We start from the raw sequence: 15,796 nt of genomic DNA on the forward strand, positions 1-15,796 counted from the left end.
ATAATGGGCCTAATTTTAATATTATCATTATTAAGACAATACTGTATTAACAAGTTTCCTCATATGAGAAACAAAATTATCTAAATTACATACAACTGACTTCCCCAAAGATTCTATTAAAAAATAAAAAAGCATTCAAAAGAAAATACAAAATGATATATTCTACTACAACTGTTAAAAAGAATCATAACATTATACTTAAAATTGTGCTTGTGATTAACTTTTTTTTTTTTTTAATCAGTTTTTAAACAGCAATATAAATACCTCATTAGAATAGGAAACAAATCTGCTCGGTGGGCTGTTTTCACTACAGTATTTTCTTCTGAAATGCTAAAATGCACTATCTCTTCCTTAAAGCTTCTGTCATCAAGCAACCTTTGTAAGTTTTCCCTTTAAAAAAGAGAATAGCACAAATTATCAGTCAGCAAGACTTTTTAAAAACAGAAGGGTAGTATGTATACAGAGCAAAAAGTACAACTAAATCAAAGTATTAAATGGATATTGTGGTTGGTTTCCATATACAAAAAGTCTCACAAAAATATCTTCAAATTTCAAAAGGAAAATGGATTACAAGAGACTAGATTTACTACACAATTTGGCTATTTATAAAAAGCATACAAAAGCTTTCTTTAGTTCTTAGAATTATGACTCCCTAACGCTAACCCTAAGATTTTATGGCACTCTATAAACAGGAACAGAGAGAATGATTAAACTTTACAACATACATTTTTACATTATCCTTCCTTTTTTTTTTTTTGGTACCAGGGATTGAACTTAGGAGCACTCAACCACTGAGCCACAACCCATACCTATTTTGAATTTTATTTAGAGACAGTGTCTCACTTCACTGATTTGCTTAGTGCCTCACTTTTGCTGAGGCTGGCTTTGCACTCGCAATCCTCCTGTCTCAGCTTCCTGAGCCACTGGGATTATAGGCGTGCACCATTGCACCGGGTTCTCTTCCCTATTCTATATAAAACTCTTTGTGTGTGTGTGTTGGGGAGCAGGGAGGCACTAGATTGAACCCAGGGCACATGCTAGGTAAGTGGTCTACCACTGAGCCACAATCAGCCTATTTATTTTTTAAGAGAGGGTCTCAGTAGACCCATGCTGGCCTTAAACTTTCCATCCTCTTCCCTCAGACTCCCAAATAGTTGGAATTATAGGTGTGCACTACCCAGCCCAGCTAGAGAATAACTCTACCATGGAAAACAGCATTATGAATTCCTTAGAAAAGAGGAAGATTTCTCAGGCCTTCAGACATTTCATAAGGGAGCTCCTAAGCAAAAAGATTAAAATCAGCCAAAGAAATAATATTTCTTTAAATTTAAGCAACTTACCTGTAAGGAAGGATATGAGGATGTTTGTATGTCATGATGCAATCCAAAGTTATTTTTTGCACTGTTTGGTCCTGGTGTAGCAATAACTGGAAATGATATTTTATAGAATAAATTAACATATACACATGCCATGGGATGACAATCTCCTTGTGTTTATTTGCTCAATTAAATTTCCTAAAATCTAAAATTTTATGCAAGTGTTGGGCTGATTCCTAACAAAAGCTTTATGGGTTTTCTCTAGTCAAAGGATAAAGAGAATATATGCAAATAAAAAAATGGAAATGAAACTCTGACCTCAAATCTCTATGCTGAATTTAAACCAACTGGGTTGGTCATGTGATAAAGAAAATTCCTACACTATAACCAGAGCCAACAAGATGCCAAGAAAAAACACTTGGCTCTGAGGACTCCCTGAATATTAAGTTCAGAATCTTGTTTCCTTTGAACAACTTTATAAATGAGGTCTCTCTGAATATAGGCAGAACACAGATAAATTCTGCTGAAATTAAATTTCTCTAAACAATATCAAAATGAAAAAAGAACATTTCTCAGATTGTTTAGAATGACATCCAACACTTACTCTGCTTCTGACACTAAATTTTTTCTGCAGCCTTTTCTGGAATTCAGGGACATACACTGTGATATCAATAGACAATTACTCCAACTATCTGTTTTTATTCCACCTAACAGATCCTGAAACTCTAGACCTCCATGAAGGCTGAATTAACTAGAAGGGAAAGGTAGCCAATTGCTTTTGGTACAACTCCCTTCTAAAAGCTAATCCTATGATGTAATTCATGCTTTTTAAATTTTCACTTTTAATACAACTCACCAATGTTTTATCACCTGAAATACATTTAAATTAATTAGTGTTACCTAAAATAATTTCAAGATAGCAGAAAATGTGTTTATTTTTTAAAAAGTAATTAAAATATAGACATAGGTTCTGTTCAACAAGCAACTACTGAGACCCTACAAGTTACTCTGGCAAAGAAAATGATAAAGACTTTATTTACTTACCTGAAGATATAATTCATATAGTTTCGATTCCAGATATAAGGCTCGTGGATTTGAAAACTTAGAGAAAACTTGCAAATGAGCAATTAACTGCCTAAATAAAACCAAGTAAAGAGTATTACAGATAGAGATTATTTTCTTCAGATGACAATACCTACAATTTTATTCTTGCAAAATACTACAAGCACTCTACCTATAGTTTCACTATTAATTATGCAAATAAATTATTATTATTGGTACCAGAGATTGAACTCAGGGGCACTCAACCACTTAGCCACATCCAGCCCTTCTTTGTATTTTATTTACAGACAGGGTCTCACTGAGTTGCTTAGTGCCTTATTGTTGAGGCTGACTGAACTCACAATCCTCCTTCCTCAGCCTCCCGAGCTGCTGGGATTACAGGTGCATGTACTACCGCACTTGACTACAAACAAATTACAATCATTTACATTTACAAAGTTACTCTCCAGAAATTCTACATCTTAGTCAAGTCTCTCCCTGATACAGGCTCCCTATCCCAGAAAAATCTTTCAGGATGTGCTTCTTTCAGACTAAAGTTTGAAAGAAAGTAATCAACATAGTAATATATTCCAAAATTGAGCCAAGTAATTTGGGGAATAATTCCTTATTTAAGTTCTATGAAGTAGATGGTTAAGTGGTAGAATATAGTCTTCCTCGCCTTCATATAGCATAAACACTGATGTCAGCTAACAGAGGTCCAAGTTTAGGTAACAATGGCACCAGTTTTCCACAAAGGAAGAAACGACAATGTTCTGTGGTTGAAACATAAATATGTACATGGGAATGCCCAGAACAAATGGCCATCTCCTAACACAGACCAAGAGGGCTTTTACTGTATTTATTTACCTGACTTCCTAATCCACAGACTCTAAGACTCTAAAACTGCTTTGAGAAAACTCTTTTCTTTCTGTACATAATCTGTGTTAGAACTTTAAAAAACAAACAAAAATAACTATAAATGAAAAGAGTTCAAAAGATTTTATTGGACTATTTCAAGAATTTAAGTAGGAAGAAGGAAATGGAAATCAAGCTGCATGTGTGTTTCTGCCAGTTTCAGCTGTGTAACTTTGGGGAAAGCTACTTATGTTTCAGAGTCTCAGTTTTTTCACTGTAATAACCACAAACTTCCTGGGTTTTCCACAAGGATTAAATGAAAGAAAGAGTCTAAATTTTGGTGCCTTTGCTCTGAAGCATTTACCAAACAATGCATTTCTCTGTTACTGGGCAAAAGAAAGCAAAGCTAGCAAAGTCCTTCTAATTAATATGAAGAAATTAAGCTAGAAATCACAACCTCTTTGGCTACTGTAGAAAAATAATCTGCAGTTTTACAAATAAACTTTAAAAAATTGTTATTGAAGTCATGCACATACATGCCTGTAATTCCAGCTACTCAGGAGGCTGAATCAGGAGGATATTAAGTTTGAGGCCAGCCTGCAACTTAGTGTTACCCTGTTTCAAAATAAAGTTGTTGTTGTTGTTGTTGTTTTTTTTTTAAAAAAAGGGCTGAGAGTGTAGTGGTGGAGAGCCCTGGGTTCAATCCCCAGTTCTGCACACACAAATGATTTTTCCACTCATTTTCTCCATCTATGTGCCATGTGGCCTTACAGACTTAAAGAGAACAGGAGCTAATTTACACATTTTCAATAAAGTACTTGCCAAATGGTGATTTTATGAGAGATTATAAACTTAGGTTATGAAAATACTGAGCTGGCACCAAGAAGGTGATTACTGATTTCTTCACATTTTCAATTTTGTTATTTGGTGGCAATATTCTAGGTTTGCTATAGAAGACAAATTAATACATAGATCTAATTCTTCAGAGTTTCTGATTTTCATGGGAGATCTATAAAAAATTAATATGCAAAGGAAGGAGTGGGGATGTGGTAGGGGTATGACAGAGGCTGCTACGAAAGTCAGAAATTGAGGCAGACAATTTTGACTTTAAAAGACAGGAAAGACTTAAGTGAAGTACTGATGGAAGAGTGAGTTAAAGTATGAATAGAACTTCAATTGACAGAAGTCAGGCAAGGGCACCATGGAAAGAGGCATGAACATATGCAAAGATCCAGGGATTAGAAAGACAAAGCCATGGTTGGTTAGAGATATGATTTATTTATCTATTCACCAAATACATATTTAGGACTAATGTTTTGCTAAGTTTTATGTTAATGGCAACGAAGGAGAAAGCAACAATCTTAAAGTAGTAAGTGACAGAACGTTCAGAGCTATGAGAAGGCAGAGGAGGAACTATATAGTTGCATGTACTCATGACTTTACCTGCCCCTGTGCTTTCTACACATTTCCATTAATTGCTAAGTCTTTTCTCGTCTAAGGCCGCCAAATTGTAATCTTTCCGCATCAAAGATATTCTTTCCTTTGGAAAAAGTCTTCTCTGGAACTTTGTAGTAGAAGTAAGCAATTCTTTACTGTGCTCCTATAACTCCTTTAAAAATATTTCTCATATAGAAATATTTCACCAGGCATTTGATTATGACTTCTGCATTGCAGACATTGTGTACAATTCACTTTAAAGCCTAGCACTTACCAAAAATCATTCCATACAGTTACAGGATTGGATGAATTAACAAATGGCTCATGTTAAAATACTAAACAAATGAGATCTAAAGTTTTAAAATAACACAGTGGCACCAGTCCAGTGGCTCTTAAGACACCTCAATTCAGACAATTTTCAAGTAACCTGAAATAACTTCTGAAACTCCAATCATTTTTTTTTAAGGTTTAACAATTTAGATAAATGAGTAACCCAGAGAATAAGAGGGTATAACAGCATGAGAAAAAAGTAACCAGTAGAAGATAAGCCAACAGCAGAGTAAAAGTGGCTGATTATGCTTATTTAAGAGAAAAGATATCATTATGTGTTCCCCTAGAACACAAACATAATGATGCCCTTTGCTGTGAAGATGAATAGCAAAAGTCCAAGAGTATTTAAGCACTGGAGGCTCCAAAGCTCACATCTTTAAAAGAAGTTACAATAAAAATGAGCTACCTCAAAAGTTCCTAGCTCTATATTCTGTGGATAAACAAGGCTAATAGTAAGTAATTGTTCCAGGACAATAATTCCACTGTGTGAAAACCAGCCTCAAGATGCCACGAGATCGAAGAAAGAGGCAGACAGATCCAGAACTGTACAGAGTGTAAAGTACTGGGGTCACTGACAGAAGCATGATCCTGGGCAGAAACAAGATCAGTGGACCCACAAAATATTGCACCTGCACAATCCTGGATCTGTCTGCCTATTTCTTCACTCTCAAGGCACCATTGGCCCAATTCTCATACCCTAGAATAGGGCTGTTCTGGAACAGTACACTCAGAAGACAGACAGTTTTGTTTGGACTGTAAAAGAAAAATCCCAGGAAGATGTAGCACTTAGTAGTTGTACAAGGCTATTTCCCATTCAGGTGAGAAGAGACAGCACCTGCTCCGCCTACATCTGTGATCACTCGACAAAGGAGAACTCACTTTGCTGCAGCTCTTCTTGTCTTTTTCTTCTGCGGGGGTTCATCTGGGGTTACCACCTCTTCCTCCATTTCTATGTCATCTTCAGCAGCAGGTTCATCTTCTTTTTCCTCTGCTGCCATCCCTTTGCCTTTTCTCCGCAGATCCTGGGTTGGAGCAACCTGCAGATCTGCTGGGTAATACTCATTGCTATAGCGGGAAGAGAGTGGTACAACACGGATGAGAAGGGCACACTAATCTGAAATGTCTTGATTCTGTTCATGAGGGAGATGTTCACGGCACAAGAATCATACCCTAAAGGGACATCAGAGATTAGTCAAGCTTATTCTACAATATTATTCTTTTTATTGTGTCCCTCATTGACAAGCCAATCACTAACTATAATCACTAATTGTAGAAGACAGCTCATTCCATTGGTAAATTGCTGAAAATATTTTAAGATGTTTATTTTGGACTTCACTGAAATCAGCTTTTCATCTTTGGAAAAGCAAGTGGTTAAAAATGGATTATATTAAAAGATTGCAGCATGATGTTAAGACCACACCGTTACATTTGGCCAGACACATTCTACTTTGCCAGTGTCCTTTTGAAAATACAGTATCTCAACCCTGAATAGCTAAAGTAATCTTGAGCACAAGGAATAAAGACGGAGGTATTACATTATCTAACTTCAAAATATCCTACAAACTTGTAATCAAACAGTATGATTTTAGAATACACACATAGGCCAATGGAACATAATAGCCTAGAAGTGAACCCACACATTTATAGCCAACTGATTTTTCAACAAAGGTACTGAGAAAAATTGTATATCCACATACAGAATAATGAAACTAGACCCTTCTCACCAATTACAAAAATCAACTCAAAATGTATTAAAAGACAGACCCGAAACTTTGAAACTACCAGAAGAAATCCATCAGGACACTGGAACAGGCAAAGATACATACATGTGTGTGTGTGTGTTTGTGTATACATTTTTAACAAGACCCCCAGAATCACAAAAAACAAAATCAAAATAGACAAATGGGATTACATCAAACTAAAACGCTCTGTAGCAAAGAAAAAAATCAATAGTGAAGAGACGATTCACAGAATGGAAGAAAATGCTTGCAAACTATATATCTGACAAGGGATTAAATAAGATTCAGAATATATCAGGAAATAAAAAAACTCAATAGCAAAAATTAAAACAAACAGAAAAACCAAATAATTCAATTAAAAAATGGGCAACAGACTTCAAGAGACACTTCTCAAAAGACATACAAAGGGCCAACAATTACATAAAAAAATGCTCAACATATCACTAATCATCAGGGAAACACAAATCAAAATTACAATGAAATTACATTAGTAAGAATGGCTACGATCAAATAATAAGAAATGCTGGTGAGGACTTGGAGAAAAGGGAACCCCTGGACATTGTTGATGGAAATGTAAATTAGTACAGCCATTATGGAAAAATGCAGGGAAGTTCCTCACAAAATTAAAATTGAATTATCATATGATGATCCAGCAACCCCAATACTGGGGACATATCTAAAGAAATGTCTACATTCCCATCTTAACTGCAGCACTAGTCACAAGAGCCAAGACATGAAAACAATCTAAATGTCCATCAACTGATTAACAGATAAGAAAATCTGGTACTTAAACACAGTGGAATACGTTCAGCCATATAAAGGAATCCTGTTACCTGATTGTTATATTAAGCTAAATAAACCAAGCAGAGAAAGAAAAGAACTACATGAGCTCATATTTAGAATTTAAAAATGTTGATCTCAAGGATAATGGTGGTTACCAGACTTTAAAAGAAGGAGGGATGGGAAAAGGTTGATCACTGTATACTAAGTTCCACTTAGGAGTAAGAAATTCTGGTTTAACTATTGCACAGTAGGGTGACTATATGTAAAAATGTACTACATATTTTGAAAAACTTAAATAAAGAATTTTGTATGTTTTCACCATAAAAAAAAATGACAGGTATTTGAAGAAAAGGATAAATTTAACCTGATCTGAGCATTATAATATATATGTATCAAAACTTCACATGATGCTTATTAATATATAAAATTTCTTACCTTTTTATGTATTAGGTTAAAAATAAGCTTAATTTAAATTAAAAAATATACTTACAGAGGACATCACCACAAAATTCAGTTTAAAAAGCATGGGTCTGATAAGATAAAAGGAGCTATAAACTCCATAGCTTTTGGTGGCAGCCATGATATGGGAGATTCAAACAGAATGTCCAGGCAACAAAAATCAGTAAGTTTTTATGCTTTATCTCTTCTAATTATAGAATTTGTTCTTATTAAATTATACTAAATTCCAATTCTTTATTTTTAATCCATTATTGTAGTTAACAATTACAGTCTTGAAGTCATTTAGTGCACTAGCTTTCATTCATTCATCCAATGATTAACATTTTGTTGTTTACTGCATGCATGGAGAGATACTAAGAAAAAGATCACACAGTGAGACTTTTAAATTCTCACTCAAAATAACACGTTGTGGACAGTATCCTACCAACCCTTTTAAAAGAACCACTAGAATAACACAGATTAAGGTTTTCATCTTTAAGCTAAGGGGTGATCTTATTTTTTCAAATTAACATGGCAGAGAGCTCATATTCAATTAACAGCACTAAGGCCAGGTTGCACTTGGATGCCTTTTGCAATTCATAAAACAACTGATACAAATTTTGCCTCCAAAACAAGGCAAAAGATGATAAATATCACTGTCCTCATTTTATAAACAAATTTATATCCAAATAATTATGTGCAAAGAGAAAAATCATTGCTCTTCCATTGCTGTATCTGTCATCCTGCTGCTTCTTTGCCGATAACCTTTGCCAAAATGAATAATTCATGCAAACCTTTTCACTTATGCATTGGATCCTATTTCCTCTTACCTAGTTGAAGAGATGGTGCTAGCAAATTTTCTCCTCCCTTCTGGATCATTTGCACCAACAATACATATATATCTATTTAAACCACAACCCCAACAACTTCATCTCTGCCCTGACATCTTTCTCTACCTACTATTCTACACCTTTTTACTACTGGTACTTTCCAGATCCATTTTTCTTCTCCATTTTCTCTACAGCTCATTTAATCAAGCTTTGATTCTTCTCAGATTAACCAAAACTACTATTGTTAAGGTCCCCTGCATGTAGGCCATTCTGCTTAAAGTCATCTCTAAAATTCTTTCTCGTTCAATGAATCAATTCTTGATCCTCACCTGACTTCTCAGACACATGTGATTAAAGTGATTGCTCCCTCCCTAAAATATTCTCTTCATCTGGCTTCCAGGATATCAGATGGTCTTGGTTCTTCTTACTATCACTCTTTTGTGGTCTCTTTGCTGGTTTATTCTCTCTCAACCTCTAAACACTGGTGTCAATCCTTACAAGTCTTCTATTTTTACATTCATACCTTAGGTGACTTCATTCTCTGTCTTATCCACATACTGATGACTCCCAATTTATTATCTCCAGATCACATATTTCCTTTGATTTCAAACTTCTACCTTCAATATGTACTTGACATACCTCTGCTTGGGTGTTTACTTAGTAGCCCTAACTTAACACATCTTCAAATAAACCTTGATTCAACCTGCAAACCTGGAAAGCCTGCTCTCCTCATATTCTCAGTAAGCGGTAGCTCTCTTCTTCTATTTGCTTAGGCCAAACCCTTAAGAGACATACTTATCTCCTACCTTCTTCCCATTTCCTACCACCACCACATACCCATACTGCCATACTGGCAAATCCCACAGGCTGATCTTGTTGGAATCTTTCAAAAATATATCCTATCAAATTGAAATCTTTTAAAAATTCCCATCTTTATTGCTACAATTTTGATCAAGTCACCACCAAATTCTTGTCTAGGCTTGCAATCCCTACCTGATTGGTCTCTTCTCTTGCCACTGCCATTCTAAAGGCCATTTTCAATGTAACAGAAAAAAAACCTTAAGACTTAGATCACATCATCCTTTTGCTTAAACCTCCCAGGGCCAAAGTCCTTACCATTACTTGAAGCACACAATCTAGTCTCCTGTTAACTTTTTGCTCTTATTTCCAAACACTCCCTGGACAGCTCTATGTCAACCACCTAGACTTCCTTTTCATCCTTGGATAAGCTAGCATGTAATCCTACAGCATTTTCTCATGTCATGAAATACTAGTGGAGAGCATACTTTTTGCTAATTGCCTAGTTCTGATACCATACCTTTGGAGTCTTAAAGCAACCAGACATATACACACATATACAGTCAAAACTAAACAATACTCCAGAAAATTCCTGTTATTCTTTGACAGTACATGCATCAGCATGAGAAATATCAAGAGGTTCAAAATAGTAGTTGGGGTTGGTTCACTGGAAAATATCTTCCAGTTCCAGGTAAACAATAAAACAACAAACAGGGCGAGAAATAACAAGGCCTCTTTATGTTGATCACACTCAATATGACCTTCTTATTTCGTAATATGAAATATTTTTATTAGTACCATTTGTGTTTTGATTCATTTAAAATTAAGTGGTGAACAAAACTAGTTGTTACCTGAGAGAACCAGTGCTTCACAGACATTCCACTGATTTAAAAATGTGAGATGAATAAAGAACTTGGCCAGTTTGGAAGGTTACTACTCACACCCTACCAAGGATATATTCCTAGAAGAGAATACTTACTTGATAAATCTCAAGAAAAGTGGGGAAAGCTCCCTGGACCGTGGCTCTACTCTCTCTGGAAATTTTGACAAAGCACGCCAGAGCAAAAATCGAAAGTTGGTATGGTCCAGTCTTTCCTGACAATCAGTTTTCAATGTTAACTGCTTCTGATAAAAAGCTCCAACATCCCCTTCTTGGGTCTGTTCCCAGCTTTCATCTCCAATGGACTTTTCCTCATCTTTTATATTTTGCAGTTCTTTCTCTGAAACAGAGAAAAAAGTCATTATAACCACTAGAGAATATTAACATATGCCCTATATGTTTACTCAAGAGAAGACATTTCTGTCTCTGGTAATATAAGGAAAATAAAAAACCCACATCCAATGGTTATAGAAGATAATACATTTCTCACTTGTTTTCCAATTTCATGCATAATTATGCAGTAAAACTTAGTTAAACCACAGCTTGTCTTTCCAGCCTCCCCTGCCCTCTTACATACCAGCATGGGTTGCTGCTTTTTCTAGATGTTCATAGTAGACTTTCCAAAACTGCTTATTTTCCATTTCATGGGCATGGGAACTAAGATAAAAACAAATTTTAAAAATAATGTGGTATGGTCTTAAGTTTTGGATATCTCATAGGAAAAAAACTGAAAGAATTAAAATGTTTATTTGATTAACTCAATGGGAGGTTGTAAACAAGTTCTGCATTCTTTAAAAATGCCTGCATTGCTATACATACACACACTCATATACACATATGTGTGTAATATATATACATATATAAAGATAGGTAGATAGATATAGATATATAGATATACGTACACATACGTGTGTACACACACACACACATACATTTAGCTACTCTGGGAATTGAACCCAGGGCCTCAGACATGCTGAGCAAGTGCTCTACCATTGAGTTACAGTCCTTTTTAAAAAAATTTTTTGAGAGAGTGTCTTGCTAAGTTGCCCAAGTTGGCCTCTATATTGCAATCTTCCTTTCTCAGCTTCCCAAGTAAATGGAATTACAGGTATGAATCATAGTGCCCAGCTCAAAAATTCTTTTGGTAGTCATAAAAGACTGATGGGTATTTTAAAAAATGTAAATAAATCCCTATAAGGAGAATATTTTTTAAAGGCACAATAATGGCAATGGAGCATAGTATATGAGGTATAGACCATTAAGGGAAAGAGACCACTGTTTGGAGAGAAAAGTTATTTTGTTCACAGCTAATTTTAAAATGTAGGTTCCCTCTACCAAATTCATATATACTTATTAACTCAACAGTAAAATAAACATTCACCAACTATTTGAAAAACATTTTTAGAACTCCATGAATAGATACTAGGGGAATCAAATAGTGTTTACATAGTTTGATATTCCAGCAAAAATCATCTCGAATTTTTGATATTTTTTGTCATTACTTTTCTGAGAATGCATAAACTTCAAGCAGACATAAACTATGTCTGTTGTGTACTATACATAGAAAAAAAAAATATCCAATTTCCAAACAGAAATAGCTACCCAACAGGAAGGGAGCCCAGACACTATGGAGAACCATTAAAGGCAATTTAGTACTTAAAGAAACAACATTTTTTGACAAGAGGCCATTGATAATATATCAGATTATTTTTGTCTTCTGAAGGGACAATAAGCAAAATAATAAAGCTGGTGTTAGAAGGCACTTATTTTCAGCATACTGATTTGATGGTTTTGAAGGGAAGTAAAAGGCAGACAAGCTAATTTGAAATTCAAAAGGGATTTATTTATTGTTTCTTTCTGTTAAATAAGAACCAACAGTCAGGATAGAAAGGCCACATATGACATATTTCCAATCTGTTAAAAAGCCAGAGTACACAATCTGAAGACAAATATCTGAAAAAAGGACCAAGTTTTACATCTGAGTAATGGCATATGTATTTTCTACATGACTATTAAGATTCTTTTTTTAGATATGAACATAGGAAAGTTATTTAGAGCTAATAGGATTTTGTATACTACACAGCAAAGGTTTTGAAAAGTCCTTATTTTTAAAGTAAAGTGTAGCTCAATGACTCAATATATATACATAAAAGCATGCAATTAGTATATCTCTTACTATAAAAAAATCAGCACAGAAATTATTACATAAAGTAAAAAGAGAAAGCCCTCCAAAGCTATTTCAATACACATACACATAGAAATGTACGTATAACAATTGAATTGTTGAAAATCTTGACATCCAAGAGAATAATTAATGTTTATTAATGTTCTACTTGAGACATGTGAAAAAAGGAAATGACACTACCTACCTTGAGGATTAAATGAGATTATAGACATAAATTATAATTTTGTAAATTATAAAGTATAATTCTGGCTTCCTCGTTCCATAAAGGATTTAAGGTAAATGTAAATAGTGCACATAGCCATTCATTTAAATCACAGGTAGAAAGTATATAATCCTGGCCTCATTATTCTGCAGCCATTAAAGCATAATAGCTTCATCCATTTAACCCACACTTACCTTATGAGTTCAATAACAGGATCCCAAAGAGGGCTGAAGTTAACATATAACATGCCTAGCAAATACCGAAGAGGTACCTGCAATTGCAAAAGACTTGTTTAGTAAATGAGTAATAAGGTACAATAGAATGGCAGAAGTGCTCAAATGCAGACATCCCAACCTGGACAATCTGAGATTTGGAAAGATGCTGTGCTTTAAGAAAAAATGTTGTAATTATCCATCCAAAATACAGTGTGTAACAATTTCCTTCCTTTTCCTAACATATCACTCACAATTAAACACAGAAGACTCATTATAATGAGCAAACATATAATGAATAAACATAATATTCAAACTCATTTCAGATATCCACATATAAAGGATACATTTGACTCAGAATTAAATTCCTTTCTAACAAACATTGCCATCACCTGCTAAAACAGAACTTAAAGAAAGGTCAATGAAGTACAAGGCTAAAGAACTCAAAGTTTACTGTCAATGGCAGTTGAGGCTTCATAAGCACATGTTCGAGTTCTCAAAATTATACTCAAAAGGAGTTCAGGTCAGTGTGTAAAGTTTTCTCAATCTCCTTTTGGAATGACACTCATTATTACCAACATCTCCTTGTGCTGGAGAGGCATCAAGTATCATTACTTAAGTTTGGGAAGTTTGTACATATTTTAGCAGCCATCTCTTTTCCAGATGAAATATCACAGAGGATGTTAACATCTAAAACAGGTTAAAAGCAGGACTTCCTGCAGTCTTGCTCACTAAGAGTTCAGTTCATGATGGATCTTCAAATGCTATGGACTGAAAACCCCTAATGTCCTGCAACAGAGAACAAACATGGGAAAGAATATAAGGCTTTAAACTTTGACACTGGTATTCCTGTTGCTGCTTTCTCACCTACCTACCTCACTTGGGTTCTATTTGAGACATGTGCAAAAAGGAACTGACACTACCTACCTTGAGGATTAAATGAGATTATAAAGGCATGTTGTAAATTATAAAATACAATTCTGGCTATTATGTGTTCTCTGAACACATTACCTAAATTAAAATGAATCCATTGCTTTTACATTTTTTAGTGGAAATTATCTGAGTTGTCATTAACTGAGGCTGTGGATCTTATTAAAAGCACGGACTATGGATCCAAAACACTTGGGTTTGAATACTAGTTTTCCAAGCTCTGAGCTGTGTGATCATGGGAAAATTACTAAATCTCCTTTTTATGTTTTCCTTTCTATAAAATGAACATAGTAAATGCCTATCTCCAAAGTTTGCTCTAAAAAAAAAAAAATGCATTAATATATACTAAGTCTACAGAGTGGTGCTGGGAACATATAAAAAGAGTACAGAGTACCTGTCTTGGCCAACAGGTAGAGTCTCCAAACAGAATTCACATTTATTTTTGTAAATAGCTCTGGACTAAGTAGGAAGCAGCACTCAGAATGTCTTTCAATGGTAAAGGCAGGCAGTTCCTTCATAAAAAAGCATGACTGTTACAGTTTACATCTGGAATGTCCCCCCAAAGTCTCATGTATTAAGGGCTTGGTTCTCAATGTAATAATGTTCAGGAGGGATTCTAAGGAAATAATGGGTTCATGAGGGCTCTGATCTCAGCAGTGAATTAATCCATTTGATGGATTAATAATGTGACTGAACTACTAGGAAGTGGTGGAAATAGAATGTAGGTAGACATGTCTGGAGGAAGTAAGTAACTGAGGGTTTGCCCCTGGAGAACTATTTCTCATCCCCTGCCCCATTTCCAAGCTGTCAAGAACTCAGCAACTTTCTTCTGCTACACCCTTCCGCCATGATGTTTCTGACTTGGAGTCAGTCAATCATGAACTGAAACCTCTATAACCATGAGCCAAAATAAATCTCTCCTCCTCTAAGTTGTTTTTCTCAGGTATCTAACACAATTTTTCAGCACCGAAAAGCTAATGTAATGGCCTAAAAATGGAAATTAATTCTCAGATAATGACTATCTATTTCTTTCTCTTAATTTCTAATAATAAGGAAGAAAACAATAGCCATCATGTTTCTTGTGATTTCCTTTTACCAGGTTCCATTTCCACATTCCTAGCCCTAATACTACAACAAGCAGAAGGCTGGTTATTGAACCAGGAAGTTAAAATGAAATACATTTCAACAGATGTCCTATTATGAATGTTCACCATAACTTAGCCAAGGAATATCAGCAATTTTTCAACTCAAGCAGCCTTTGGAACATTTCTCCTAAGTATTCCAGAAACTCACTCATCATCTATATGTTTTAATAATAGCACATAAAATCAACAAAAGCAAAAAGATAACAGTAACAAAAGCCAAATGTCTGCCCCACTCTCCCTTTAATAAAAATAGCATCAAGTTTCAATAGTGATCTATAAAGTTGGCATCAGATGCACTGGTCAGGGTCTATGTCTCCTCTGTTCTTTGTTGTACAACCAGCACTTTGTACGGCATAAGATATTTAAGAGGTGCTATAAACAATACACAATAAATAACTGAATGAATGATGGCATTTCTTTCCAAAAATGGCAAATCTTTGAAGAGTGAAAAGACTGAAAACAAGGGCCTACATAGTGAACACTGTCTCTGGTTTATAAGGTCTACACAAAAGTCCAGGTTTTCAGATATGACCTAGGCTGGTCTCAATTTTCATGATGTCTCCCCTGCACCTCACACTGCAGCCATATAGAATTGCCTGTATCCCTCAAATGAGTTGGGCTACTTGATAACACTTCTGCCTCGCTCTCCTCTCTCTGGCTTTAACAGCCTTCCCA

The 15,796-nt window shown here is 35.1% G+C and overlaps 1 protein-coding gene across 1 annotated transcript in view; it reads right to left on the minus strand.

Moving 5' to 3' along the window:
- Utp20 (UTP20 small subunit processome component) overlaps positions 1 to 15,796 on the minus strand; it is a 94,323-nt gene that overhangs the window by 51,792 nt on the left and 26,735 nt on the right. The window contains exons 19-25 of the mRNA XM_071609595.1: positions 13,029 to 13,105; positions 11,025 to 11,104; positions 10,547 to 10,787; positions 5,859 to 6,044; positions 2,361 to 2,451; positions 1,341 to 1,426; positions 265 to 390 (exon numbers count right to left, since the gene is read on the minus strand). Coding sequence (XP_071465696.1) covers positions 265 to 390; positions 1,341 to 1,426; positions 2,361 to 2,451; positions 5,859 to 6,044; positions 10,547 to 10,787; positions 11,025 to 11,104; positions 13,029 to 13,105 — 887 coding nt within the window. The remainder of the gene's footprint in view (positions 1 to 264; positions 391 to 1,340; positions 1,427 to 2,360; positions 2,452 to 5,858; positions 6,045 to 10,546; positions 10,788 to 11,024; positions 11,105 to 13,028; positions 13,106 to 15,796) is intronic.

Source organism: Marmota flaviventris, chromosome 3, assembly GCF_047511675.1.
Source record: "Marmota flaviventris isolate mMarFla1 chromosome 3, mMarFla1.hap1, whole genome shotgun sequence".
NCBI classification, from domain to species: Eukaryota; Metazoa; Chordata; class Mammalia; order Rodentia; family Sciuridae; genus Marmota; species Marmota flaviventris.